The 25,990-nt window shown below is 42.7% G+C and overlaps 1 protein-coding gene across 4 annotated transcripts in view; it reads left to right on the top strand.

The window, feature by feature from the left end:
* LRCH1 (leucine rich repeats and calponin homology domain containing 1) overlaps positions 1 to 24,175 on the top strand; it is a 201,253-nt gene extending 177,078 nt beyond the window's left edge. For 2 of the 4 annotated variants that reach the window (XM_059144225.1, XM_059144227.1), the window contains 3 exons: positions 158 to 295; positions 4,642 to 4,719; positions 13,446 to 14,017. In XM_059144225.1, the coding sequence (XP_059000208.1) occupies positions 158 to 295; positions 4,642 to 4,719; positions 13,446 to 13,652 (423 nt within the window). In that variant the 3' untranslated portion in view covers positions 13,653 to 14,017. Of the gene's footprint in view, positions 1 to 157; positions 296 to 4,641; positions 4,720 to 13,445; positions 14,018 to 21,742 lie in introns of those variants that run through there. The other 2 variants (XM_059144226.1, XM_059144228.1) reach the window with 1 other exon arrangement.
* Positions 24,176 to 25,990: the final 1,815 nt, after the last annotated feature.

Genomic DNA, 25,990 nt, shown 5'->3' on the forward strand with positions numbered 1-25,990 from the left:
TACTACAATATCTGTTGGAAAAAGTTAGATAATGAAAGTGTTTTCTAAGTGTTCCTATTCTTCTCCTCATAATGAAGTTAATGTCTCAATTCATAAACACTGTATTTGACCCTCTGTTGCCTGTTGACAACTGGATTCCCTCTGATTCCTCTCCCAGAGCATCGAGATGAGACTCAAGGTCAGCCTGCATGAAGACCTGGGGGCCGCACTCATGGACGGTGTGGTTCTCTGCCACCTGGTCAATCACATCCGCCCGCGTTCAGTTGCAAGCATCCACGTCCCCTCGCCAGCAGTTGTAAGTAACACCAGATAAAGGGAAACTAACATCCACATAAGACAAATTTTGGAGTACAGTGTTGCTTGTTAAAGATGCCAGCAGGGTCCCTCAGGATCTCAACATAGAAGAGCAGGAAAGAAAAAGCTCTAAATGAAGCAGCAATCTACCAAAAAGGGGAAAATATATAAATATGTAAATAAAAAGAAAAGAATTTATTTCAAAGATAAAGCACATCACGTTAAAGGAATTACTGGTTGGGGTGCTAACTTTTATGGCTGTACGGATGTAAAGATTCATTTCTCACTAGGGGTTACTTAAACAGTGAGGAGTCTTTCCAGACAGCTTTTTTTGGTTGGTGGCTTCTCTGCTAAATGGAATGTCTTGGGATGCTGGGGTGGCTCAGTTGGTTAAGCAACTGCCTTTGGCTCAGGTCATGATCCTGAAGTCTCATCCCCACATTGGGCTCCCAGCTCCAGTCTGCTTCTCCCTCTGACCTTCTCCCCTGTCATGCTCTTGCTCTCTCGCTCGCTCTCTCAAATAAAATCTTAAGAAAATAAAAAATAAAAATAAGTGGACTCTCATTCCTTTATTAGTCACTGAAGAATTTAGGATGACTCTGAAAAGATGTGGGTTCTATGTAAAATGACATTTTAAATAACCCATCAAGCCAGAGGTTGGTCAGCTGGGCATTAATTCAACGATTCCTCAATGCCTCCCTTTGCTCAAGGTACACGAGTTGCCAGGACAGTAGTGAGAAAGGCGGATTTGCGAGACTCTGCTAATGGCTTAAAAATCCTCATCTCTGGGGTGCCTGGGTGGCTCAGTCGTTAAGCAGCTGCCTTCAGCTCCGGTTATGATCCCAGAGTCCTGGGATCAAGCCCCGTGTCCTGGGATCAAGCCCCTTGTCGGGCTCCCTGCTTTGGCGGGAAGCCTGCTTCTCCCTCTCCCACTCCCCCTGCTTGTATTCCCTCTCTCACTGTCTCTCTCTGTCAAATAAATAAATAAAACCTTAAAAAGAAAAAAGTCCTCATCTCTGCTGTAGGGGAGATGAAGCTAGAGGTGGGAGCCTCTGCCTGGAGATCACATAGCGTGTTTCTTTCCACCCTGAAGGGAGCTACCAAGTCCATTTTATGGTCATTCAGATGAGGGTTGGGAATCAGGGATCAGCTTGTCTCTGGAGGCTAGGTCAGGTTCAGGCATGAGGACAAGAAAGAAGAATTTCTGTCCACACCCTTCACTGTTCATTAAGAAAGGAGGAAGAGTTGGGACGCCTGGGTGGCTCAGTTGGTTAAGCAGCTGCCTTCAGCTCAGGTCATGATCCCAGCGTCCTGGGATCGAGTCCCACATCGGGCTTCTTGCTCAGCAGGGAGCCTGCTTCTCCCTCTGCCTGCCATTCTGTCTGCCTGTGCACGCTCTCTCCCCCTCTCTCTCTGATAAATTTTAAAAAAAAAATCTTAAAAAAAAAAAATCTTAAAAAAAAAAAGAAAGGAGGAAGAGTTTAAGGGCTAAGAATGCAGGGTTTGGGTACAAATGCCACATCTACTTATAAGCCATATGACTTCAGGCAGGTATTTATTTATTTATCTATCTATCTATCTATTTATTTATTTATTTTAAAGATTTTATTTATTCATTTGACAGACAGAGATCACAAGTAGGCAGAGAGGCAGGCAGAGAGAGAGAGGGAGGGAAGCAGGCTCCCCACTGAGCAGAGTGCTGGATGTGAGGTTCAGGCTCTGTCCCAAGACCCTGGGATCATGACCTGAGCCCAAGGCAGAGGATTTAACCCACTGAGCCACCCAGGTGCCCCTTCAGGCAAGTATTTAACCTCTTTTTACCTTGATTTGTTCTCTGTCATGGAAATGTTCCTGTGAGGATAAAATAAGGCACAATGCAAGCCATTGTTATTGGTGTTTGTAGAGCAGATTTTCGAAAAATTCGGAGCCCCTAATTTCAAGGCCCAGTGCTCATAGAATACCACATGATGAACGTTCTTCTCCCTGCCTTCCTCCCAGGAAAGCCTTACCATAGCATTACCTTTTTTTTTTCTCTTTTTAATTTAAATTCAATTAGCCAACACATAGTACGTCAGTAGTTTCAGATGTAGTGTTCAATCATTCGTCAGTTGTGTGTAACACCCAGTGCTCATCACATTGGCTGATGGGCATTAAGAAGGTCATAGTGGTATTTTTTGTGCTTTCTTTTCTCTTGGCATTAGGTAGCTGAGGATCTCATTCCAGCTGTCAGTTTCCTTTCTATATTGTGGAACACATTTTCCCTTTGAAAAGTTTTACCACATTTACCTCATAAAAGCATGGGGGGCCGCCTGGGGGGCTCAGTCACTCTGCCATGGGCTCAGGTCATGATCTTAGGGTCCTGTGACTGAGCCCCCCATGTCTGGCTCCACGCTCAGCAGGGAGTCTGCCTCTCCCTCCACCTGCCACCCCCCATTCATGTGCATGCTCGCTCTCTCTCTTATATAAATAAATAAAATCTTAAAAAGAAAAAAAGGAAATCATAGGGGGAAAAAGATGAGTTTGTCTTCTCTTTCAAATCTGTCTCAAGCTTACCTTAGTTTGGGCAGCAAATTCTGTCCTAGAATCCAGTATGAAATTTTCCAGTGTTTTCTATGCCAAATTCTTATTTCATAATTGTTCCCAAATTATGAGAAACTATGACTCCTCATAGCTTCCAATTTGAATCTATAATTGTATTATTCATAGTGAATCTGAATTGTGTACTAAGCATTTTTATATTAAGCCTTCAGGACATGCTGCATTCATCTAGAAATCTTTTGATTGTCGACCTATTTTCTTTTTTATTTATTTACTTTAAAGATTTTTACTTATCTATTTGAGATGGGGAGAGAGAGAGAGTGGGAGCACGGGGTGGGGCCGAGGCAGAGGGAGGAGCAGACTCCCCAGTGAGCAGAGAGTCCGATGTGGGACTTGATCCCAGAACCCTGAGATCATGACTTGAGTGAAGTCAGGCACTTAACTGCCTGAGCTGCTCAAGAGCCCCTATTTCCCTTGTTAAATAATTTTTTTTTAATTGAAAAAATAACGGGAAATAATGCCCAACAAGAGAAAATACAGAAACTCCGGGGGAAGGAAAAAAAAAACCAAAAAACCCAGCAGTCTTTATTCCATAAGCCGAAGACCACTGTTAACATTTTGGATTCTCTACAAACTACTAGCATCCTTTCTGCATTTAAGTTGTTCCTGAATTCCGAGCTCCTCGTGGATACCTTTTAGTAGTTTTTAAAACTTACCAAAATCTAGAGTTTCCTCATGCCATCAAAATTCCTTCATAAATACCCATTTTAATAACTGTAAGATATTTTAGCTTATGTTTTCATATCACAGTTTTCCTTTTTAGAGATACGGGCTGTTTCCAAATGTCCACTTAGCAAACATTCTTGAGTGAGTGTCTCAGAGCTCCTCTGAGCAGCCTGGCCGTGCTGCACGTTGGAGCCTGCTTGGGTCCTGGTCCGAGCCCTCACTGTCCGTGCAGTGTCTGCGCAGGCTGTGCTCTCTAATGCAGAAGGCTGCTCCCTACCCTCTCTCCACATCCCCTCACCTTGAAGCTCACCATGCAGGCTCCCATTTCTCCCTACTTCAACATCTCCGGAGCTAAGCTATTCTTGACCCTATAGAACGGAGTTAGATTCTTTTCCCTGCTTTTTTTTACCCTCCTTATCGTCATGTCACAACCAAGACCTATACCATACTGTACTGTAATCTCCTTCAGCTTACCAATAGTTCCCACTGGACTAGAGCTAAGCGACCATGTGGCTTGCATGTTTGGCTTCCACAGGTACACACTTAGCCCGGAGCAGAGTATCTGACCCCTGGGAAACCCTCTGTTTGCACCATCATCACTGCCCTGACAGCACTGGGTGCCTTTTCTAACCACATTATTGTCAACATTAAGCAGTCTAATTTTTCATTCGCAAAACTACTATTGTCCATTTTCTGTATACCAGGTTGGTGCCATTTTGACTCTTCAGCCCATGGTGTGGTTGAATCTCTAACTATTGTATTTATAGCAAGTGCTTTTCTACCCTAAACCCAGGCAACGTCGTAGAATGAGTCAGGTGCCCCATTTACTTACATCTTTATACACACACACATATACACACATCACAGCATATACAATGTCTGGAAGAATAGAATCCAAAATCTTAATAATTCTTATCTCTAGGTAGATGTTTCTAGATGATATTTATTGTCTTCTTTTTGCATATATATTTTTCCTCCCATGAACATGTGTTAGTTGTGGCATTAGAAAGTTTAAAATTTAACCTGTTAATAAAATTATTTCTCTCTTAATAATTCATTATTTCTGCATATTTGTATTTCTAGCCCAAACTTAGCATGGCCAAATGCAGAAGAAATGTGGAAAACTTTTTGGAAGCATGCCGAAAATTAGGAGTACCAGAGGTAACGTCAAACTTAGTCCCAGAACTGTGTTTTGGTGCAGATTTCCTTTAATAAACGTGTTTGAATCCACTGAATGGATGTATAGCTTTGCACATGCTTTTTAGTCTCAGTCTTTCTTAAGGAATACTATTAAATAAGTTATATAAAATTTTAGTTTAAATTCCTCTATTGAAATGAAATTAAAATGGCTTGAAGTGGTAGGGTCAATACTGAGGGAAAAGAGAATATAATTTCCTTAAGGTTTTGAAACAAATGCAAAATAGTCAGCTTGAATCTCTACTCCAAGAGCAGAAACTATTGCGGCTTCGGTGAGCCTTCTAGCAGGTTCCACAGGGAAGAATTTTGGAGCTATTGGTTTTCCTTATCCACAGCTCTTAGGCAAAGCAGACCTGTAGTTGACTACTAATCTGTTGATTTCCATTCCATATAGTTGCATTTTGGTTGTGTGGATCAAATGATCAATGTTGAAAATGTTATAACTATTGTTATTATTATAATTAATTTTTACCAATAATAATAACAATGTTTGCATGTTGCTTTATAATCTGTTACCTGTTTGCAGTTCCGTTTCCCCCCGTTAGTCCGCCGTCGACCCAACTGGCGTTCCCTATAGGCAGCCCAACTATACTTGGCTACTTTCCTTTCTCCCAAGCTCAGTCCTGGCCTCACTCAGCCTGATGGCTAATTTGGGGCTTTTAGAGGACTTCGCTATGAGTAACATAAAATGATTTCTTCAGGAGACAAAAGCCAGTCCACTCAGTATTGGGGGGTAAGTTGAGAAATTCATCATCATTGTGATAAACGGAAATGCACAGAAAATTCCATTTTTAAAAAATTTTCTTCTGTGTTTTCCTGTCTGCCAAAGACAAAGTAACTACAAATTCCGTCATGAAATACTGTTTATGAATATGTGAAGGAATTACACTGTAACATAATTCTCTTCAGTGATTGGAGTTAGGTATTGGAATTAAGAAAGGGTTATTCTCTTTCCTCCCATTTTTCCCCTTTTCCCTCCACCTTCCCTCCCCCCCCTTCCTTCTTCCCTCCCTCCCTCTTTTAGCTTGTTAAGATTCGAAGGTCAGGGGTTAGTGGTGTAATTTTTTTTCATCTTATTTGAAGACAAGGAGAGACCTATTAAAGCATCATTATGTCAGAACTATATCCATAAAGACAAGTCTTGTAAATTCATGTTTAAAAAGAGTATAATCTTTATATGATGGACTAAATGTCTTTGTGATCAATCCAGATGTCTTTCAACAGTGTGAATCTGTGTGTCCGTATTACCTGTGTATTATTTGTTGGCTTCAAATATTTTTAAAACTTCCTATACATGCTATTTTTAATAATGTGATCCCATCCTGGGGTAATAAGATTTCCATGTGCGAATCAAAACTATCATACCAAGTTTCAGAAGTTATTTGTGTCTGTGCTAGAAAGCACTGGTGAGTTATGACCTAATCCCTTGTGATGTTTTTAAACTCGGAAAATTTTTTTGGCTTCTGGTGGTACAAAATGAAATGTAGATGCCCTTAACCAAGTGTTATGAGTAAAGATTGGTAATTGCAATTTTCTTTTAAAGTAGGGAAAAGGAAATTAAATTAACATAATATGCACCGAAAAATGTATCATAATTTCTGAAATATGCCTCTAGCCCCATGTCCCATGGCACTAATCAGCAGTTCATAATTTCTGAGAAGATTGAGTTACAGGGAATAAATAACCTTTCTTGCCAGGGTCCCATTCAGCTATGCTTAGTAACAAATACATTACTTATGCCATTTTTGACATTTTTTTTTAAGATTTGAGGAGACCTTCAAGTTTTCATCCTGTATAATGTGTATGTGTGGTTGTATGTATGCTTGCGTGTGTGTGTGTGTACACATATATCCATCCTGATGGATAATCCAATAGCATTTTACCAGTGACTACAGTTACATTAAGCTTTTTGCTACCAGAAAAATTCTGTTGGTTAGTTAGCAATTGAACTTCTTAAGGACATATATTAAATTAAGGAAGGAGTGTTCACATGGAAAACTAGAAATGCTGTTGGAAGGTAATTGGCAGATCTCCCTGTACACACAAGGGAGCTTGCTTTCATCTCACAGAAGTAACGAGGAATACATGATTGGAAATGAGGAAATCTTGTCATCTGGACATAGGATAGTGAGTTGGGGGAGGGGTGGAATGATTCCTTCAGATACATTTCTTGCACTACTGAAGGGGGTTGATGTTATAATGTGTATGTGGCACACTACAATTAATTATTTGCATTAAAAAATTATATCACAAGCCTAAGTGCAGAAATTCTCCATATATGATCAGACATTTGAAAAGACTGGTACCAAAAAAAAAAAAAAAAAGATAGAAAGAGAGAGAACCTATGCCATTACATTTTCTTAATTGCATCACACTTCATATTTGGGGAACAAAATAGTCATTGATTTCCTAGTCACAGACAGTTAATTCCTCAGTGTAAGCTTTTCCTGCTTTCTTTCTTCCATTACTTAGCTTCTCACAGACATTCTTAAGTCACAGAGGTGGTGAATTCTATAGTTTATAAATAAGCTCCATACTAATTGACAGTGATGAATCACCCGGTAGAGACTAGAAGGTCACAGATGTGCTCTAAGCTCTGCATTTGGTGTCCTTTGTCATGGAATCACTGTTGGAAGCTCCAAGACAAAGGCCAGTACTGGCCCCTGATACAATTTTGTGGAATGTGGTTGCTGAGCACTGGGTAGTTAAGTTTTTACATATAAAAGAATCTGAAAAAAAAAGAATCTGAAGGGATGGAATTCATTCTAAAAATGTTCCAATTGTTCTAGTTCATTATATTTTCCTTAGAAGTCCCGGTGGACACAGTCCTAGCTCTGTGCCGCAGGGTGGGTCAAGGTTCATGAAGCATTTCACTCTGGTGTGGATTACCTTTAAATGTGCCTTCTTCAAATGGGTTGCGGTCAGCATACTTGCAGGAGGTTAGCATATGAGGACAGGTAAGGCAACTCTAGACCTCTGGGTGTTATTTGTGATGTCTGGTTAAGGCCAGCTCTGTCCCCTTGGCTCCATAGTCAGGGGAACAGACAGAATTTGGAACAGCAGCTGCTACTGATGGAGAGAAGATATCACAGAAAGATATTAGCAATGGGGACCTGGAGCAATTCTGTTAGGATAACAGGAGAATTAACTTGCTATTAATTTGCTATGAGGTAGAGGCTTGCTAATGAGATTGCCAAGGAGAGGTCCTTAAAAATGAACCGGAAGTAGCACTCGCGGGCAAGTTTCTTTCTCAGTGGAGGGGATGACATCCCTTCCAATAATTATTTCAGTGTAAGTCATTTTCCCTCCTGCTGCTCATTTCGGGTGCGTTGGGGTTTTGGTTTTGAGACCACTTCCTCCACAAAAGGGACACAAACAGAGCAAACATAACCCGGAAGGAGAAGAGTGAGTGGGTGAAGGGGATCTGTGAGCAGAGAGAGAGAATACAGAGGTTTGGGGTCAATTACCTCTACAGGTGCTGGTAACAAATTCTGTGCCCTGAGGCCAGCTCCTTAAACTGTGCAGCAGTTAACCATTCATTGAGGACTTCTCATGCAGGCAGTCATCTTACATGCTCACTGTGGAGGGTTGGAGGTAAATGTTTGATGGCTACACTCTGAGGAAACTAAAGTGGGGAGAGGTGAACCCCTTTCCAAAGCTCAGGCTAGCAGCTGTGTAGCTGCGGATCTGGCGTTGGAACCCTGCTCTCTGTGCCTGAGCGCCCCCCTCTGCAGACAGCAGGTGCTGCAGTAAATTCCAACCACGTTCTTCAGAGCCTCGGAGTCTTTCCAGTAGCCAGCACAGGTGAGGGAAAGCCAAGGGCAGGGGAGGAGACTACAGATCATTCCAGCTCCTTTGCATCCGCCAGAGCAGTTTCTCCTTTGCCCATATTCTATAGTGGATTCCCAGCTACCATTCTCTTTGAGGAGAAAGATATCCTATTGTTAAACACAGTCTGGAAATCCTCGGACTCCCAGAGTGCTTTGAGCTGTAGATTCCATGAAAGCTCATCGGTATCCTGCAGCTCTGTAATTGCTTCCCCTGCTTAGGGGGCCTATTCGGCAAAAAAAGAAGGATTAACCGCGGGTGCATCAGGGAGCCTGGGGAAATCTGGGGGTTGGGTGGTGGTGCTGGCACCACCCAGAGCTCCTTGCCGTAATGAGGCCAGTGGTCAGACGGTGCAGGCCGTCTTTGACTTCTGGAGCGCTGCAGCATCAGCTCAACCTTGAAGACAGGCCTACTACCCTTGGTGGGCTCTCAAACTCTTGAGGATACATTCTTTGCATCACCCAAGACTCTGAGTTTGGTTAACCCTCGGACTCGTGAGGCCCTTAATGAACACACTGAGGCTTCTTTCCTTGGCCTGTAAACTTGTAGAAGATTCGTGGTTGGCAACTGGGGGTTTCCAAGTTGATTCAAATTGAGGGCAGTGTGGGGCTCTTATTAGTGTTGTCGCAGGTCCAAAGAAACATCTGATTTATGAAGCATTAAAAGTATTAGAAAATAGGTATTTGTTTGGCTCACCAGGGACATTTTTCTACTCGGTTTTAAATAAGTAGCCTTGCCCTCAGACCTCTCTAAGGAGCAAGGTTCTTAATTTAAGACATTTGCTCTCTTTAGAGGAGGAGGGAACTTCATAGTCATTACTGTCTGCAGAGGAGAAGTAGAGAAGAGGATTTGGGCAGCAGCTCCTCTTAGTGGAAGACTCCTTGGGCCCCCGCCTGCCTGGGCAGCACAGAGGCCAGGGGCTTGCGAGACCGCAGGGGATCCCTCAGCTTCTGCATGGGCCAAATGGAGTTAAAAATAAAATCCTAGAGAACATTCAGATTCTGACAATGATCATGTTGACCTAAGTGGTTGATCAAGTTGACATTGTGACTGAGTTGACAGAGTTGACATGGTGGCCGAGTCTTCTTTGCAATACCTTTCATATTTGCCTTTTGTTGTTTTTTTGTAACGAGATAGTGATATCTGAAAGTAACAGTAGTAACTTCCCTACTGTCAGTGAGGTTTTAGGAAATTTGTAACTACTCTGAATTTTTTTAATTGACGTACATTCTATAAATTGAATATGCAACTCTTTTTTGTTGTTGCTTTAATCTTGTGAGAATAGGAGAAATGAATTCTTTCTCTTTGAGCTTTATGCCTCTTTTCTTCCCCCTAATCAGTAACTTTAGCATCAATTAAATCATAACTAATAAATAATTTTGGGGGGATGGGATGAGATTATTATTACAAAGTTTAATTTTCTATTTATATTGGTTAGTCTTGAGGTCAGATAACCAGAGGTGTAGACTGGCACATTTATTATTTTATTAACAGCAGTTTTTAAATTCATAATTTATTAAAAAGGGTCAGTCTCCAGTGTGTAAAATCAGGTGCATTTCTTAACAAGTAGTATGTGTTTACCATTGAGAAAATAAGACTCCTTTCCCACTGTGTGTCTCCTGATAGCAGGGTCGCCTGTGGTCAGCAGTTCATATGCGCATTGTTGAGAATAAACCTTTTTATTCTTTTTTAAAGATTTTATTTGTCAGAGAGAGAGCACTCACAAGCAGAGGGAGTGGCAAGCTGAGGGGGAAGCAGGCTCCCCACGCAGCAAGGAGCCTGATGTAGGACTTAATCCCAGGATCCTGGAATCAGGACCTGAGCCAAAGGCAGACACTTAACTGACTGAGCCACCCAGGCACCCCAAGAAAAAACATTTTAAAAGCAGCACCTTCAGTTACAATTCTAGATAAAGTAGTTTACTGATAATAACAGTTTTCCTATAAGTCCTTAAAATTGATGATTAGTTCTCAGATATTTGGAGAAAATTCTAGAAATCCTTCATTACCTCACCCCACCCCTCCAGATTTTATACCTTGTCCATCAGCACTTTATTTTATTTTATTTTATTTAAAATTTTATTTATTTATCAGAGAGAGAGGGAGAGAGAGCGAGCAAAGGCAGACAGAATGGCAGGCAGAGGCAGAGGGAGAAGCAGGCTCCCCGCCGAGGAAGGAACCTGATGCGGGACTCGATCCCAGGACGCTGGGATCATGACCTGAGCTGAAGGCAGCTGCTTAACCAACTGAGCCACCCAGGCGTCCCTCATCAGCACTTTAAATGTTCAGAATTACTATCAACATTCCTGATCCTTGTTATCTTGGATTTAAAAAAAAAAAATACTTTTTAGGTGTTGACCTTAAAAATTAAAATTATATTTAAATAAATTGAATATATTCTAAATTTCCTAGAATTTAGACTATATGACGCTCACAACGTTTATAAACCAGATCTTTTGCCTGATCTGTCTACATTTCTGTTTGTGTCCATAGTATTCGGGGAAACTGGGCTAATCTTTTAATAGTAACCTTAGTCACACATTTTTGAGTTGACTCTAAGAGAATCAGTTAACCTCTGGCGACTGTGATTTCTGTTCTCTGTAGTGGGAATTAGCATCCACACTTGTTCTGAGGACTCTGATTATGTTAACTGTGTTTTTCAAATGCCTGCAGTCATTACTAAAATTTTGAGTGAAATTTGGCCTCCTTAATTGTCTCTTTAAAATTTCTTCCTTTTTAGCATTTTCCTATTTTAACTGTAAGATAAGAAATGTATAATCCCTAAGTCCCTCTCATTACGACTGTAATTTGGTAGGCATAAGGGTCAGAAAATTCATTTCTCCCAGTGGTTTCAGCCCTGGTTTCTACCCCAGCATTCCCTCAGAGGCTGCCCCAAGGGCTGCTGAGGGATGAGGGACAGAATCAGAGAACAGGTAAGAGAGGGCCCCAGCAGCCTGCACTCTCCCGGTTACAGGGATTCCAGTTTTTGCCTACCAGATGACCTTAGACCCATGCCTTTTCCTTTAGAGATGATGATTTAGTTTAAACCAGCCACTGTGGACTGTGAGTCTAGCCCCTACCCACTTTAATCTGAATTAACCCCAGAATCTGTGGCATCATGAAATTAATTCCAGGCAGAGAAGAGTGTTGTGTTTTGGTTCCCCGTCTGAGACGTGTGCTCCTGAAGAACACGACAAGGACAATCTGATTCAAGTTCTTCGATGGTACTGCCAGGTTGCAGGCCAGACATTTCCCACAGGGTTCCAGGAAATGTATTAAAATACACCCTAGAGGTAGAATGATTTGCTTTTAACATGGAAATACCCACTTTTGTAAAAATCACATTTCAGTCTGTCGATGCCTTCTGTCTTAGTCTGCTTTGCTCAGATTTCACTGGTTAAAGCCCAGCATTGCAATAGAAAATTCTGATTGCAATAAAAACTTCTTTCTTTAGATGTTTCCCCATCTGCTTCGTCCGTGACCCGCCTCTCTCTCCCAGTGAAATCAAATCTATGTGTAGCTGTTTTAATTCTTAGGAAAGTAACAGTGGTAATTTGATTCCTCCAAATCCACTTAGAAAAGATGCATTATCTGTATAGAATATTAAGGAGACTTGATATCTTTAAAAAGTCTATCCTTCACAGCTGCATCTCTACCTTCATAAATTAAAATAAGAGTTGAATGCTTTTCACCTTATTCATCCCACTTGCTATTGTAGTATTCCTATTTATCTGAGGGCATCAAGCTAATTTCAGAGGATATAAGCAAGACAGCATCTCATATCTTAGAATCTTTCAGTGGCTCCACGATTTGCATCTGCCTTCGCAATGAGGCTAAAATAAAGGGTAAAACTATGGCAAAATATGTTATAAAATATAGATTACATATTTTTTAAATGCTTTGCCAATTTTGAAATAAAGCTGCATTTATAAAATATAAATATTTTCAGTTTTTTTTTAATTTGGACACAAAACTACTTCTCTTTCCTACTGACCTATTAGTTATAACCACTATTAATGAATGGTAAACTGTGGTCGTTTCCAGTTGAGGAACTCATTGAGTCAGGAAACGGTTTGCTGTAGCTATCCAGCTGCAGATATCCAGAGGCCGACTCAGAAGACTTGTGCCCCACTGTACCTGTTTAGTGGTGAAGAAATTCACCTAACAGCCCCATGTGGGCGTGCACTTTCATTCTAACTGCACATCTAGGAAGGCTCCTCTAGACTTTGGCTTATGGGTGGCTGCAAAAACATGAAATTTAATGTACTTTCTGACACGTGTTAGGAACATAATTAAAACCAGCATTCCCCAGAGTTTAATCAATAACCCTTAAAACAAGAAAAAAATTAGATGTACGTATCACCTATCAGCGAGAACTCACTTATATTCATTCAGTCTTCGTAAACCAGGCTGAAAACCACATTGAGAATGGTGAGGACAGGTGGGGACTCAACTTGGAAGTTTATATTTTTCCCTTAGGTAAGGTTATGTCCTCAGTGTCCCTAGTGAAAAGCTCTTATTTTTATGCCCTTGGTGAGCATGTGATAACACTGAAATATTCAAACCGTTTCAATGCCAGAATGACCTATAAATTGCAGAATGTGCCATTCCTTAGTGATGGCATTCCTTAGTAGAGGATTTCTTTGTGCTGTTTGCAGAAAACACGTTGGGTATGCTGCTTTTCTTTTGTAATGGGTTAAGAAAAATCTTTGATGGTGGAATGGGTTTTACCTGCTTGAAATAAGGGGTTACTCTTGCCATTTGCTAGTAACCAGAAATGTGTGCTTCTTTCCAGCTGTTCTTCTGTGTATTTTTAATTGTATGCACTGTCTCTTTCTGTTCTAATGGCTGCCCACGGAATAGGCCGACCTCTGCTCTCCGTATGACATCCTGCAGTCGGACTTTCATCACATTCGAAAGACTGTTGACACTCTGCTGGCACTTGGGGAGAAACCCCCACCACCAACTTCTGCCCTCCGCTCCAGGGACCTTCTAAGCTTCTGTCTTGTCCATATTCTCTTTATAGTGCTGATCTATATCACTTACCGCTGGAATGCTCTGTCCGCCTAACGCCTGCATGTGTGCCCACACTCCCTCTGCTATGTCACCCTGATCCATTGCAGGCCCCTTCCGCCATCTGAGCCTTTGCCTGGCCAGCTTCCCTCCCTGTCATCTCTTGAGTGATCTCTGGAGTTCTGAAGCCGGACATTATGCGTCCGATTTTCCCAAAGCACAAACTATTTCATAGAACGCAGTTGCCATTAAAGAATTTCTCCCACTTACTGGAAGACAGCGACCTGTGTATCTAGACCTCACGCTTTCTCATTCCCATAGTGCCGGCAGCAGTGCACTGCAGTTCTTCTCTCTCTCCCAGGGAGCTCCTCTGCCCTGGGTAGAGCGGAAGATTCTACAACAGGAGCAGAGGGGATTTAGGGTATGGAAATCTTTCCTTTGGGTCAGTGTCAGATCCTAATTCGGGACTGGGCAATTGTGTAGAAGGGCTACCTTGCAGAGGAGACAGAAAACTGGCATTTGGGGCCCTATTTGGCCTATTAAAGTCTTTAGCAATACCATTATTGACCAAGTTGAAAAATGCCATCGGCAAATGACTGCTTTGCTGGCCATGCAGTTGGCTTCCTCCCTGTTGCTTGCCATGGGAGCTGTGAGGGGCACCAGGGAGCATTGCTGCCCACTTCCACAGGGAGGAAGCCCCTCTGCCCTGCCCAGCCGCATGAGACCTAGCTGTGCAGGGGGTCGCTGGAAGGAGGGTCCATCGCTGTTAGAGCGCCACCTGGAGGATTCATTTGCACATCACTTGGCGCATATTTTTACTTTTTGCTCCGTTAGGTCTACTCTGAGCTCTTAGGAAAGCATTTTCCAGAAGGGATTTATATTTTTAAATAATGTAATGGGTCGTTTCTCTTTTTTGCTACATCACATCATAACTTCAGGTCAAGAATGTGATGGATTTGACTGTATTTGCTTTCAAATAAAGCCATGAGTCATGGAACATCTTGGCCCTAGCACTTGGGTTACTATGGCAGAAGCCAACAATAAGAACACTCTTATTTTAGAAGAATGTAGTGTCCCTAATGACTTGAAATGTCTATTTAGCCTTTGTTTTCCAGTGACATTAGCAAGCTGCTTCTACCTTAAGTGAGCTTACAGGATTATATATAGTTAATATATAACTTTTGGAGCAATGTGATCAGTTTATAACTAAAAGAAAAAACCCACTAGAATCTTTTCTTGGCCAAGATATTCCTGGTTCTGGGATGTCTTTCTCTAATATGAGAACGTCCTGCCCCATGGTTCAGACAGCTTCCCCTAGGCTTCACATTACATCTGGTTGCCAAATACTGTTTCTTAAATTTGGGAGATGATGACATTAACTTCCTCAAGATAAATTTCTAGTTTACTCAGATGCAAACGGTCTACATCAATGGCTTCTAAGAAGATAATTTTATTTTTCTGAATGTTTCCATGAATCCAGGGAACTTGAGAATATGGAAGAACCACACAGAAAAGTAAATTTATAAATATTCTTTGTTGCTAAATTATATTTTCTAATGGGAATATTCTTTACATAAGAATACCTTGAGTTACCTGAGCTGTTCCCTCCTGATTTTGTGTGGATCGGTGAAATACAGGGTATGCAGACGCCATTTAGCTAACCTCGGCTGTGTATAAATAACCCACAGATGTACTGAATTGCTTTGGTGCTATCTTGTACTCTTCAATCTGTAACACAATAAAAGCCCTTTGTGCAAAGCCTAATGAGCACCCTGAGCCATAAGTTGTTTAATAAACACATTGCGGGTGATTATTCCAGGTTCCAATCAGCCCATTGATGCCCTGACCTGTGCCTCCACCCCCTACCCCAGAGCAGCTCTCTGGGTCTCCACCCAGCTCTGCAGTGCACTGTGGCTTCCCTTAATGATCCCTGTTTGGGTTTTTTTTTTCTTCTTCTTCTTCTTTGGGAGGGGTGGGGAGGCAAAAGGGAAGAAGAGTTATGACTTACAGGGTGGCACTTAAAAGAAAATTCTATCGATAAAAACCGAGTAGAGCAATCATGTGAGATCAGATTTAATTTTCAGTGCTGACCTGATGGCATTCTTAGGCTGTGTTCATATTTCAGTCCTGGCATCAAAGGATCCTTTGGATGCGCTTTCATTTCTCATGCCATTAATGTGTCTGTTCCCTAATGTGCTGCTCCTCTTGGGATTTGTGGGGTGGTATATATATTTTTTTTCAATCAAGTGGTATGGTAACTAGCAGAACACAATTAATTTAGCCCTTTAGGCAAAAGTTGGAATGAACTGTCTTGCCCATTGTCAGGCTGTTCATTTCTATTTAGAATATTAAGCTTCTCCACGGTTCTTCCCTGAGGTACCCGCACACCAACCCATATGCTCGCATGAGGCCCGCCATTACAACGTAACTGGGGATGTAAGCTGACGTGTGTGTCATCTGAGCGGTGGGCAGGGATTTAGTTCCATGATTTATATGTGCATCCTAAATCTCCTTCCTCACACAAGAAGGACCATTTTTCCAGTACCTTCAGTGCCTGATAAAAGGAACCCATTGTTTATTTATGTTCTGTCATTGAGATAGAAAGATCTATTTGAAAGAGAAAGTTCTCTTTCTCCAGCTCCTCCAACTGGTGACAGCTCGCCCCTCAGTATAAGGATTTCCACAATATGTCACAGCTAATATCTATTCATTCCTTCTATTTATGGATTTATGATTCACATGTGGCTCAGTGTTCGGGGCAAGACACTCACAGAATGTGAGTAAGACAACCAAGTAGGAATTTCATCAATGAAAATAAGTTTTTAAAAAAAAAAGGTGCTTGATACCCTGATACCTTTTTTTGTGACTAAGAAATTAAATTCAGTGCATGGTGGCTAGGGTTATCTCTCTAAAATCCATGTTGCTCTATAAGGACAAGACATCCTAAGGGCAAAGGATGTCTCACCTTATAGGGTCCAGTACTGGACAACGGATTAAAATTTCAGAAGCCTGAAAGTAGTTTTGGATTAAATGAAAAATATTTTAATACCATTTTATTTCAGGGGATTTGGGTTTAAAATTAGGATTCATATTTGGAAGTAGTTCTCAATAAACAATCAGATATATAGAGAATGTGCACTTTTTTCCTTCTTTGAGACCATCAGGGTCCAGTTCCTTGGCTCTTCAGTGTGATTTTATTTGTGCTTGTGTTCATTTATTCGTTCTTCTAATACCAAAGGAGCACTCTTAGAGTAAGGCTCTGTCATAGACCTTGGGGATACGTGACCCTGTCTTCAAAAATCCTGCAGTCTAGACCGGGGGTCAGCAACATTTTTACCAGATGATAAATATGGCAGGCTTTGTGGGCTCTGCAGTCTATGGGACAGCCACTCCGCTCTGCTGATAACAGTCTGAAAGCAGCCGTCAGCACCCCCTGTGAACAGGGATGGGTGTGTTCCAGTCAAACTTTATTTAAAAAACAGGCTGTGAACTGACTTGGCCTGCAGGCAGTGGGTGTTGGACCCCTGACCTAGTGGACAAAGCAAATGGGAATTCAGGGTGACACAAGATTCTGTAAAGCAGGGGATCAGACCTGGTGGGGACTGGGGAGTCTGCAAAGCCTTTCCGGAACTGTGATGTTTTTACGCCGAGACCTGAAAGGTATATAGGAATCGCCAGGGGACAGGGGTGCAGGTTCGGGAAGTGAGGAAACGAGTAAATACGTGTGGAGAATGAAGTATTCCCGAGGGAGGACGCACTAGGTGGTGGCAGGGTTGGAAAGGCAGAGACTTGAATGGAAGGTGCCAAGTCTCTAGGAGTGGGACGTGGTCTCTGTTTTACATGGGAAGAAACCGACTCCAGAATGCTCAGATGGCAGGAACTTGAAGCTCGCTCATGTGAAAATAACATAGATGGTCCTGCTTCAAGTTCAGTCACTTCAAGGGCAGGAACGGGCATTTGAGAAACAGACTGGCAGATCTGAACTACGGCATGCATCAGTGACTTCATCATAGTCCACCGGTTGGCCCGGGAGGAAGTCCCTGGCTCTGTGGGAGCACAAGGAACTGTAGAAAGAGGAGAGCCAGGTGGCCATGCTCCCAAAAGGCCTCTTCCGCCCTGCCCAGAGGTCTGTTGCTCTTGATGAGAAGAAGCCCAACAAACCAGGTCTCAGAGCTAACGCCTGTCCCCGAATCGAGGGTTCTGTGACCCCCCCACCCAATGTGAAATTTGATGGCGCTTCTCAGGATAGAGGCCCTTTTCTGTCCCCAGGGCACAGATTCACCTTCAGATGAAGGAATTTCTGGGCAGCTGCCTGATGTTGTAGAAAGAGCCCGGGGTGCAGATCCGTAGTGTTGGCCCCCAGCATGTAGGAGGGGCCCCAGAGATCTTTCTGAGTTCTCATTTACTGTTTATGGCTTCCCTGTTTGCTGGGGCTCTAGAAAGAGTTGGGTGACGGGCTGTGAGGGAACCTTTACTGATTCCGCCATTGGAGAAGCAACACAGAGCACGAGCTCTTCAGGGGCCACGGGAAGCACTGCGTTTATGCAAGATACTCCTTTATGACTCTGCCCTGTGTTTTAAAAGGAAACACAGCAGTGGTGCTGTGTTCTCCAGGAAAGCCGCTAGGCTCCTCTAACGATGGATAAATTTAAATGCATTTAAAGACAGTGTGAACGTACAGTCATCTCTGCTTTAAATCCCTTTCATCCAGGTTTACGTGGCCCTTCTCTGTCACTTCTGATCAATTATAAATGTACAGCCATTCCTTCTCTCTCCCAATTCTGGGTCACTTCTGAGACCCTCCCCCCAAAACCCCCTGGCCTATGCAGAGGCAGGACTAGTGTGGTGGAAGATGGCCTTCAGGCCATCCTGGCTACCCTCTTCATTTCCAGCAGGCTCCCCTCGCTCAGCCTGTCAGCCAGTGCCTCAACTCATCATTCTTATCAGTCTTCATTCCAGTCCTGTGGTAAAATAACAGAACTGCTGCGTTTTTATGTTTCTGTTACCTTAGTCCAGTCTTTGTAGATACCTCCGACACCATCCAAGTAATCTGAGGGCACTTCCGGGTTTCTTCAGGGCATCTGAATGAAAGGAGAAAGGCAGAAAGGAATTGAGAAGTACCTTTTTATGTCCTCTGTGTACTTCTCATTGCCAGCTCTGAGGGTGTAAGTCAGACTCGTGGGCTCCACACTGGATTTAGGAGTGAGGAGGAGACCAAGAAGGTAAGAAATGCCACTTGGAAAACTAAAGGCCAAGTAAGGTAGCTCAGTCTGTGTCGTCTCCAGAAGTCCTATCAGTGAGAGGTTGAGATCTCAGTACTTTCCCCTCCCTGTCTCTTTGGAGCCCCCAACCCTTCCCAACCATGGCCACTAGCTTGGAACCCTGGAGCCAGCACTCCTCAGAGGGACCAGTGCAGCCATTAATGGGGCCATGTTGCATCTCAAGCAGGACCGAGTTTAGGGCATGTAGCCCCATAAAAGCTATGCTGTACACAGAGTTTAGACCCTGTGGAAATATTAATTCGTGAATTCAGGCACACTTAGGACTTCAACACTGTGGTCAAAAAGCAAAGTATCTTTCAAAATGCCTTGGGAGTATTTATTCTTTTAAGATTTCTATTTGCGTTCCTCACCGAGCGTTCTATTGATCTGTTACTGCTTTTCTCGATGATTCATTGAATCAACATGTCTCATAAAACCCTTTGTAATTTGATCCAAATACTTCTTTAGAGTTTGTTGTTTATCTTTTAATTAATTGGGGTTTTTAAAAAAGATTTTATTTATTTATTTGATAGAGAGGAAGTATACAAGCAGGGGGAGCAGCAGCCAGAGGGCAAAGCAGGTTCCCCAGTGAGCAAGGAGCCCGATGCTAGGCTCAATCCCAAGACCCTGGGATCCTGACCTGAGCCAAAGGCAGATGCTCAACCAACTGAGCGTCCTAGGAGCCCCAATTTGGGGTTGGGTTTTTCTGGGTTTTTTTTTTTTTTTCTTTTACACTTAGAAGCTTTAAACTTTAAGGCAATCAATTGTTTTTATCTTTTGTAAATTTTGGATCATTTTTTAGCTTAGAAAATTCTCCATTTATTTATAAGAGAGAATGCTAACGATTCATCTCTGTTTTATTAGGAGAGATGTTCATTTAACTCTTTATTAATTCATTTTGAATTGCTTTTAGAATATGATGTAAATAGAAGACTTTAATCCCCCCCCCCCCCCGCAAGTAATGCCTCATACCAGAAGCTTAACCATAATAATGGCCATTTGTAATTTCCAACAAAGCCTGATGTCAACTGGGGTGCTGTGGAGATCATAAGAATGGGTTAAACAAACACCCCTGCCCCTGTGGAACCAACCTTAGCAATGAAATGCCAGATTGAGGTGCTTTCACAAGCCTGTGACAGGTGGCATGGGGAGAGGATCTACCCTGACATCTGGCTATGGCCCATCTTGGCCTCTTGCATGGCTCGTGATGCCCAGCTCACACAGAGCCTCCCATTCTTCCTCAGGCTGACACGGGGCTACTAGGTTGTCTAGCAGCGTGAATGAGTGTCCAGCAACTATGCCATTGACAAGATAATCCTATTATGGTACAGAGCAGACATGCAAAATAATGGTTAAAATTGTGTTCTAAAGAATCAGTTGCCTTATGTTGACGTGGCCATTTCTTAAGACCTGGTGCCAGACAGAGTCTGAGGTACTCTGCATTTACCACAAGTTAGGGAAGGACGAGGGATAGGGGTCATAAAGTGATGGAAAGAGTACAGGAGATGACATTTTCAGATGGTGGAACAACTTACTGGAGATGTCACGGCATGTCCTTTGAAGATTTTTCTAAGAGCGGCATGCCTATATCTGCAGTAATTTATGGAGAGTTCTGCACTGAGGAGGCAGGAAGATCTGGTTCTTCAAGCAAGAGTCACATGAAATGAAGCAGAAGTGTCCAAGACCCTAACTGGCTCATGTTAAACCCTGCATCCACTGCCTGGGGTGTGACACATATCTCATTTAAACTGTCTCATTTAAACTGTCCTTAAAAACCGCACTCGTTGGGCTGTGGAGGACAGACTGTGATCTGTAGACAAGAGTAAGTATTTGCTGGGGAGTGTTTTCCTAGCCAAGGAGACTCCCCTCACTCCAGAGCCAGATGACAAAGGTCTGAGATTATTTGGTTGTGTTCTTTTATAAACTGCTTCGTTGAGCTTGCGGGTTCTCCACCCAAGGAGTGATTTGCGTTGATTATTTTCCTTGACTTATATATACCGGCCATTTCCCAAGAGCAAAAATACAACATGAGAAAGTAACAAGACATTCGTGTCTTTGACAGTTTTATGAAAGAGTCCTAAAAGAGAGACTGTTGAAGGTTGTGGTGAAAATTACTTATTTACAAGGCTGTTCATAAGCCATGAAGAAAGGATACCAAGGCTACCAGCATACCTCTATTTCAGAGACCACAGCAAATAAAATCAAGGTTTATGGTCAGTAGAATGGCACATGGTCTGTATAAATGAGTGTACTAGTTCCTTTACAACGTGTGAGAGGTTCTGTGCCATTTTGCTTTGCAAGAATGTAATCTAATATAGTCTTGGTGTTTGGTTTCCACCTGACTCTTTAGCTCAGTTATTTAGCATACAGGTTGTTTTTGTTTTTTTTTTTAAAGGATTTTTTAAAGATTTTATTTATTTATTTGACAGATCACAAGTAGGCAGAGAGGCAGTCAGAGAGAGAGAGAGAGAGAGAGGAGGAAGCAGGCTCCCTGCTGAGCAGAGAGCCTGATGCAATGCGGGGCTGGATCCCAGGAGCCTGGGATCATGACCTGAGCCGAAGGCAGAGGCTTTAACCCACTGAGCCACCCAGGCGCCCCTTGTTTGTTTTTTTTGTTTTTTTTTTAATGTTTCAACTATTGCTTATTTCAAGATGCTTGGGAGACTTTCTGAAACAACCTTCACTTGTGAAAAATCGTCATTTTCTCTGCAAAGATGGAAAAGATCCTTGCCAATGGGTTGAAAGCAAGGGAGGGAGCACAGTCCGAGATACTCAGACAGGCCTATGTCAGAGCTCAACTTAACTCCTGTCAGTGGTGTCCTCTAAGATTTTATGATTATGTTTCTGGTCATCTAAAAATTGACATTTTCTTCTTCTTCCTTTTAGGAAAAACTGTGTCTACCCCACCACATCCTTGAAGAGAAAGGCCTGGTCAAAGTGGGCATTACCGTTCAAGCCTTACTAGATGTAACGGTAACAAAGACTCTGTTCACATGAAACCAGCTCCTCTCTCCTTTGGGTCGGTTCAGACTCTTGTCTCGTCAGAGATCCTGAACTCTGCTCTCAGCACCTGTTCCTCCTACCCTCCCGCTCACTGCCTGTCAGCTCCCTGGCTCTGGCTGCATTGAGGGGAGGACAGAAGGGAAGATTTTCCGCCTTTCAGAACTGACTTCCATTGTTAAGATTTGAGAGATGTTGACCTTAAAGCCAGTGAGGGAGCTGCCACTGAAGGACTGAGCAGCACATCAATGCCTTTTACAACCTCCTTCATCCCTTCCCCGCTCACCTACTGCCATTACCAACACACCAAGCACAACCGTTTTTGCAACAAGATGCACTCGTTTTATTCCAACCAAACTTCTTGTGTATTTAGTGGGGGGAGGGGGACTCAATCAGGTATTCCACCACCAAATTTTTCAAGACGTTTCTTGAGACCATTGCCTTTTAAAAAACTATTTTCGACATACAAAATATTTATATAAATATTATTTATTAGTGAGTTGTTATTCATCCTTTGGATGCAAATTGTAAATTAGGAAACTATTTTATTACTGCTTTTTTGTGGTTAAACACTTTATTTTAATATTATAAATATTGAATTATTTTCTATCCTCTTTGGTGTGCAGTAGTTCTAGGTCTCAGTAATCATGTTTTCTGGTGTATGGGACTCAGCCAAAAAAAAAAAAAAAAAAAAAGCCAAAAACAGGTGCTTCTTTAACAAGAACTGTTTTCTGGGGAGGCATTATTTACACTTTGGTTTATGGAACATTGGTTTTATTTATATTTCTGCATTCCATCCAGTTTCCTACATTCCAGCAGCCCTGTTATCCTCTCATATAACGAACTGACTGAAATCAAGAGAGCACCCCAAAGTTATTTGTAAATAGCTGTGATGAAAAAAAAAGGCATATTAAACTTGAAGATGAAATGTGAACAATTATTTTTTTGGATTCAGACTTATTTTGGTATGCACAAAACATTCACGTTTTAACACAAAGAAGTAGTAAGTGTTAGCATCATGTGTCTTGAAGTATAATTTTGCACTGTAACTTGGCTAACGAAAGAAAGTCTAGCACCAAAGGTAGATAGCAAGGAAATGGTCTAGGTAAGTAGAGGTAATAAAAAGTGCATTGTTTGATCAAAAGCTTTTGTAAGGACAGCTTTGACTGAGTGAGTGAGAATGGCGGACGGCACATGGGACCTGGATCAGGAAACCGGCCCTCCTCACACCCGCCAGTCTTAAAAGAGGAAACGATTCAGAGCAGACGTGCTCATTGTGTTGTAATTTAGTTGGCGCTTCCATAAAACGCTGTGAGATTCATGGTCTCTGGTGTGAGACCACAGAAATGAGTTAGCCAGTTGGTGGGGCAGCTGCCTGCTACACCAAGGCAGGCTTAGGAGAAGGCTTAGGTAAGTGGTGTCCGAAAGACTGAGTAGCTTAGGAAGGAGGAAGTTCCGTCAACACATGACTGGAGAAGAGCCAGCAAAGGAAAGGGACCGCCCGTGTTGGCTTGAGACAGCCACGTACGGTGTCACAGACATGGTTACATGCATGCGCGTTGACCCCGCAGTTACAGATAGCCTGGTCATTCGTCTTTCAAAGTCTTGTGAAGGCTGACGGCAGCTTCACTTCTGTGAAAAGCCACTGTAAGTTTTGAGAGCAGCAGCCGCCACAATTCATAAGAGAAATAGAAGGGCAAATGCAAAACAAGACAGCAGGAGGGCCGTAGCGGTGAACACAGACGACCTCGGTCAATGCCAAGACTGCCCTCTGCTGGGCGAGAGATGGGGGGCAGTCACTGGAAATGGTCATTTGGATTGGCAGCTAGTAGTTATTTCCTATCAAATGTACTGTGCACTTTAACCTAACTTAAAATATATTTTAATATTCTTCTGTACTGCACAAATACCTGTTTTGTCAAACAGCATAATGATGTAAAAGAGAAAGGCATCTTGGGCAAAGAGCGTATTCAATGTCAACAACATGCCAAGATCGATATAGAAATAGGAATTTTGACTGCTGCACCTTGATGGGCATTCAGAACGCAGGGTCCTGAAATATTTTTTTACATGTATATATGGCAAACATGAAGCTCTGTAATCCTTGTTCTGAGAGATTTTTTTTCCTCCAAATTAAAAATATTTCTTTTGATACTAATCTTCAGTATTTTTCTTAAAGTTGGCTGTATAATACAAATGGCTTCCATATTTTGTGCAATGGCTTTTTTTCCTTTTAAATGCAGTCCTTGTATGGCTAAGACGTCTTCAAGATCCTTGTACACTGTTGATATGTGCAATAAAATGTGCATGGCCATCTGAGAGTACCGTAAGTGGACAGAATGTACATAGTGCAAATATCCTTTCTTTTATTATTTAACAGCCATTAAAACTTTGAATTTGTACAAACCCTCTTCTGCCTGACTTACCCATCCAATGCAAAGGTTGACCAGTCACAAAAGAAATCCTAGAGTGTTGTTGCTGAAATAGAGAGTAGCAATTATCTAGTGTGTGTGCGTCTATAATATATGTATCTTCCAACCTTTTTTTTTTTCCTCGAACTAAAATCTTCCCTGGAAGCGGAGAACACACAGCAGTTAAAAGTAGCATTGCTGTGGTGAGGGGGAGTGGAGGGGTTAGACGTAGGACCCTCCACCTGGCCCTTGGGTGGTGGCTCCAGAAGGTGTCACTGAGGAAGTGCGAGGGCTGTGTGGTGCGTGTTGTAGAACCACAGGATCTGGTCCTCTCTCCTCAGCTGCCCCCAGTGGGATCTGACCAGCAGGGAGTGAAGTGGCTGACAAGCTTGTGCCCCCATGAAGACGGAGGTTTTTTCCCACACGCGCAGCCTGCCTCTGATGGAAGAGTAGCTGCTTTGAAGAATTCAGGTGAAAACACAACACAGGACACCAACAGCCCAAGTAAGCAGGGATCAGGGTCAGGGCCTCTGCATTCAAGATCCGTTCCTCCTGAGTTGAGAAAACCAAGGCATGGCCGTCGATGTTCCAATGGGCAATGCTACTCCTGTGCCCAACCTCAAGCTCTTAGGTATCTTGGTCTGTCACATGTCACGCAAGTCTAGCATTCACAGACACTTGGCCCTGTCAGTTGGCTGGAGCACCTGGGGAACGTGTGAAGGGCAAGCAAAAGGGAGGCCACAGGAGCAGAGCACTGGGGGGACCTGGCAGGCAGAGGGGGTGGGGGACATTTGCACTGGGGTCATCCATCCGGCTCAGCCCTATGGCATTGGCTGCAGCAGGGGACTGTCCCAGAGACCGAGTTCTGGCCAACAGTTGCATGGGGAAGCTTCCCAGTTCTTCCTGGGCAAGTCAAAGAGATCCAGGCAGTAATGACCCCAGTGGGGCTGGTTAACTAACCTGCCATCTCTCCCAGGAGGTTAGCTCGGAGGGACCAGATCCAGTTGAGTCTGGTCTCAGGGGATGTATGAACTCAGGGAGTTCTCTTAGGAGCTGGTGCTCCTTGTGTGGGAGGCCTGTGTGTAAAGCAGGGCTCCACTACCTTTACTTCTCACATCCACATACTAATGGGCCATCATAATGGCCAACATTCATTGAATGGCTACTGTGGGTCAAGTGTTTTTCTGAACTCTAAACCTCATTAAAACAAGGCTACTTGTCTATTCTCTGTTGATTCCTTATTGCCCAGACCAGTGCTCGTCAGCACTGAAAAGATGCCAGTTAGAAGAGTTAATGAACTTTGCATACAGTATTTTCAAAATTCTTGCCAAAACGCTATCAGGAAAAGGACTTGTGGACATCTACTCAATACCACCTATGTCAGGGAACTAACCCTGCCTCCTATACCAAGAGGTGTTTGTGGTTCTTACCTGACATTGCCCACATGGCTGTTGTTTATTGATTCAAGAGTAGCCTCCTTACTCAATTGACCAATAAATCTTTTCCCCAAGATTTTCATTCTTTTTCTGGTGACTGGTGACTGTCAGGTAAAATAGAAGGCAAGGCAGGTTCAAGTTCAACTTTCAGAGCGTGTGTCCTTTTCACTGTACAGAGAGCATCCCAGTAGAGCTGACCAACTGAATTTCCTAGAGTTTGTTTGCTTGTTTGTTTGTTTAAAAGGTCTTAGGCAATTTTTAGGATTTAGAGATACAAGAGAAGGCAA

The sequence above is a fragment of the Mustela lutreola genome, chromosome 13, assembly GCF_030435805.1.
Source record: "Mustela lutreola isolate mMusLut2 chromosome 13, mMusLut2.pri, whole genome shotgun sequence".
NCBI classification, from domain to species: Eukaryota; Metazoa; Chordata; class Mammalia; order Carnivora; family Mustelidae; genus Mustela; species Mustela lutreola.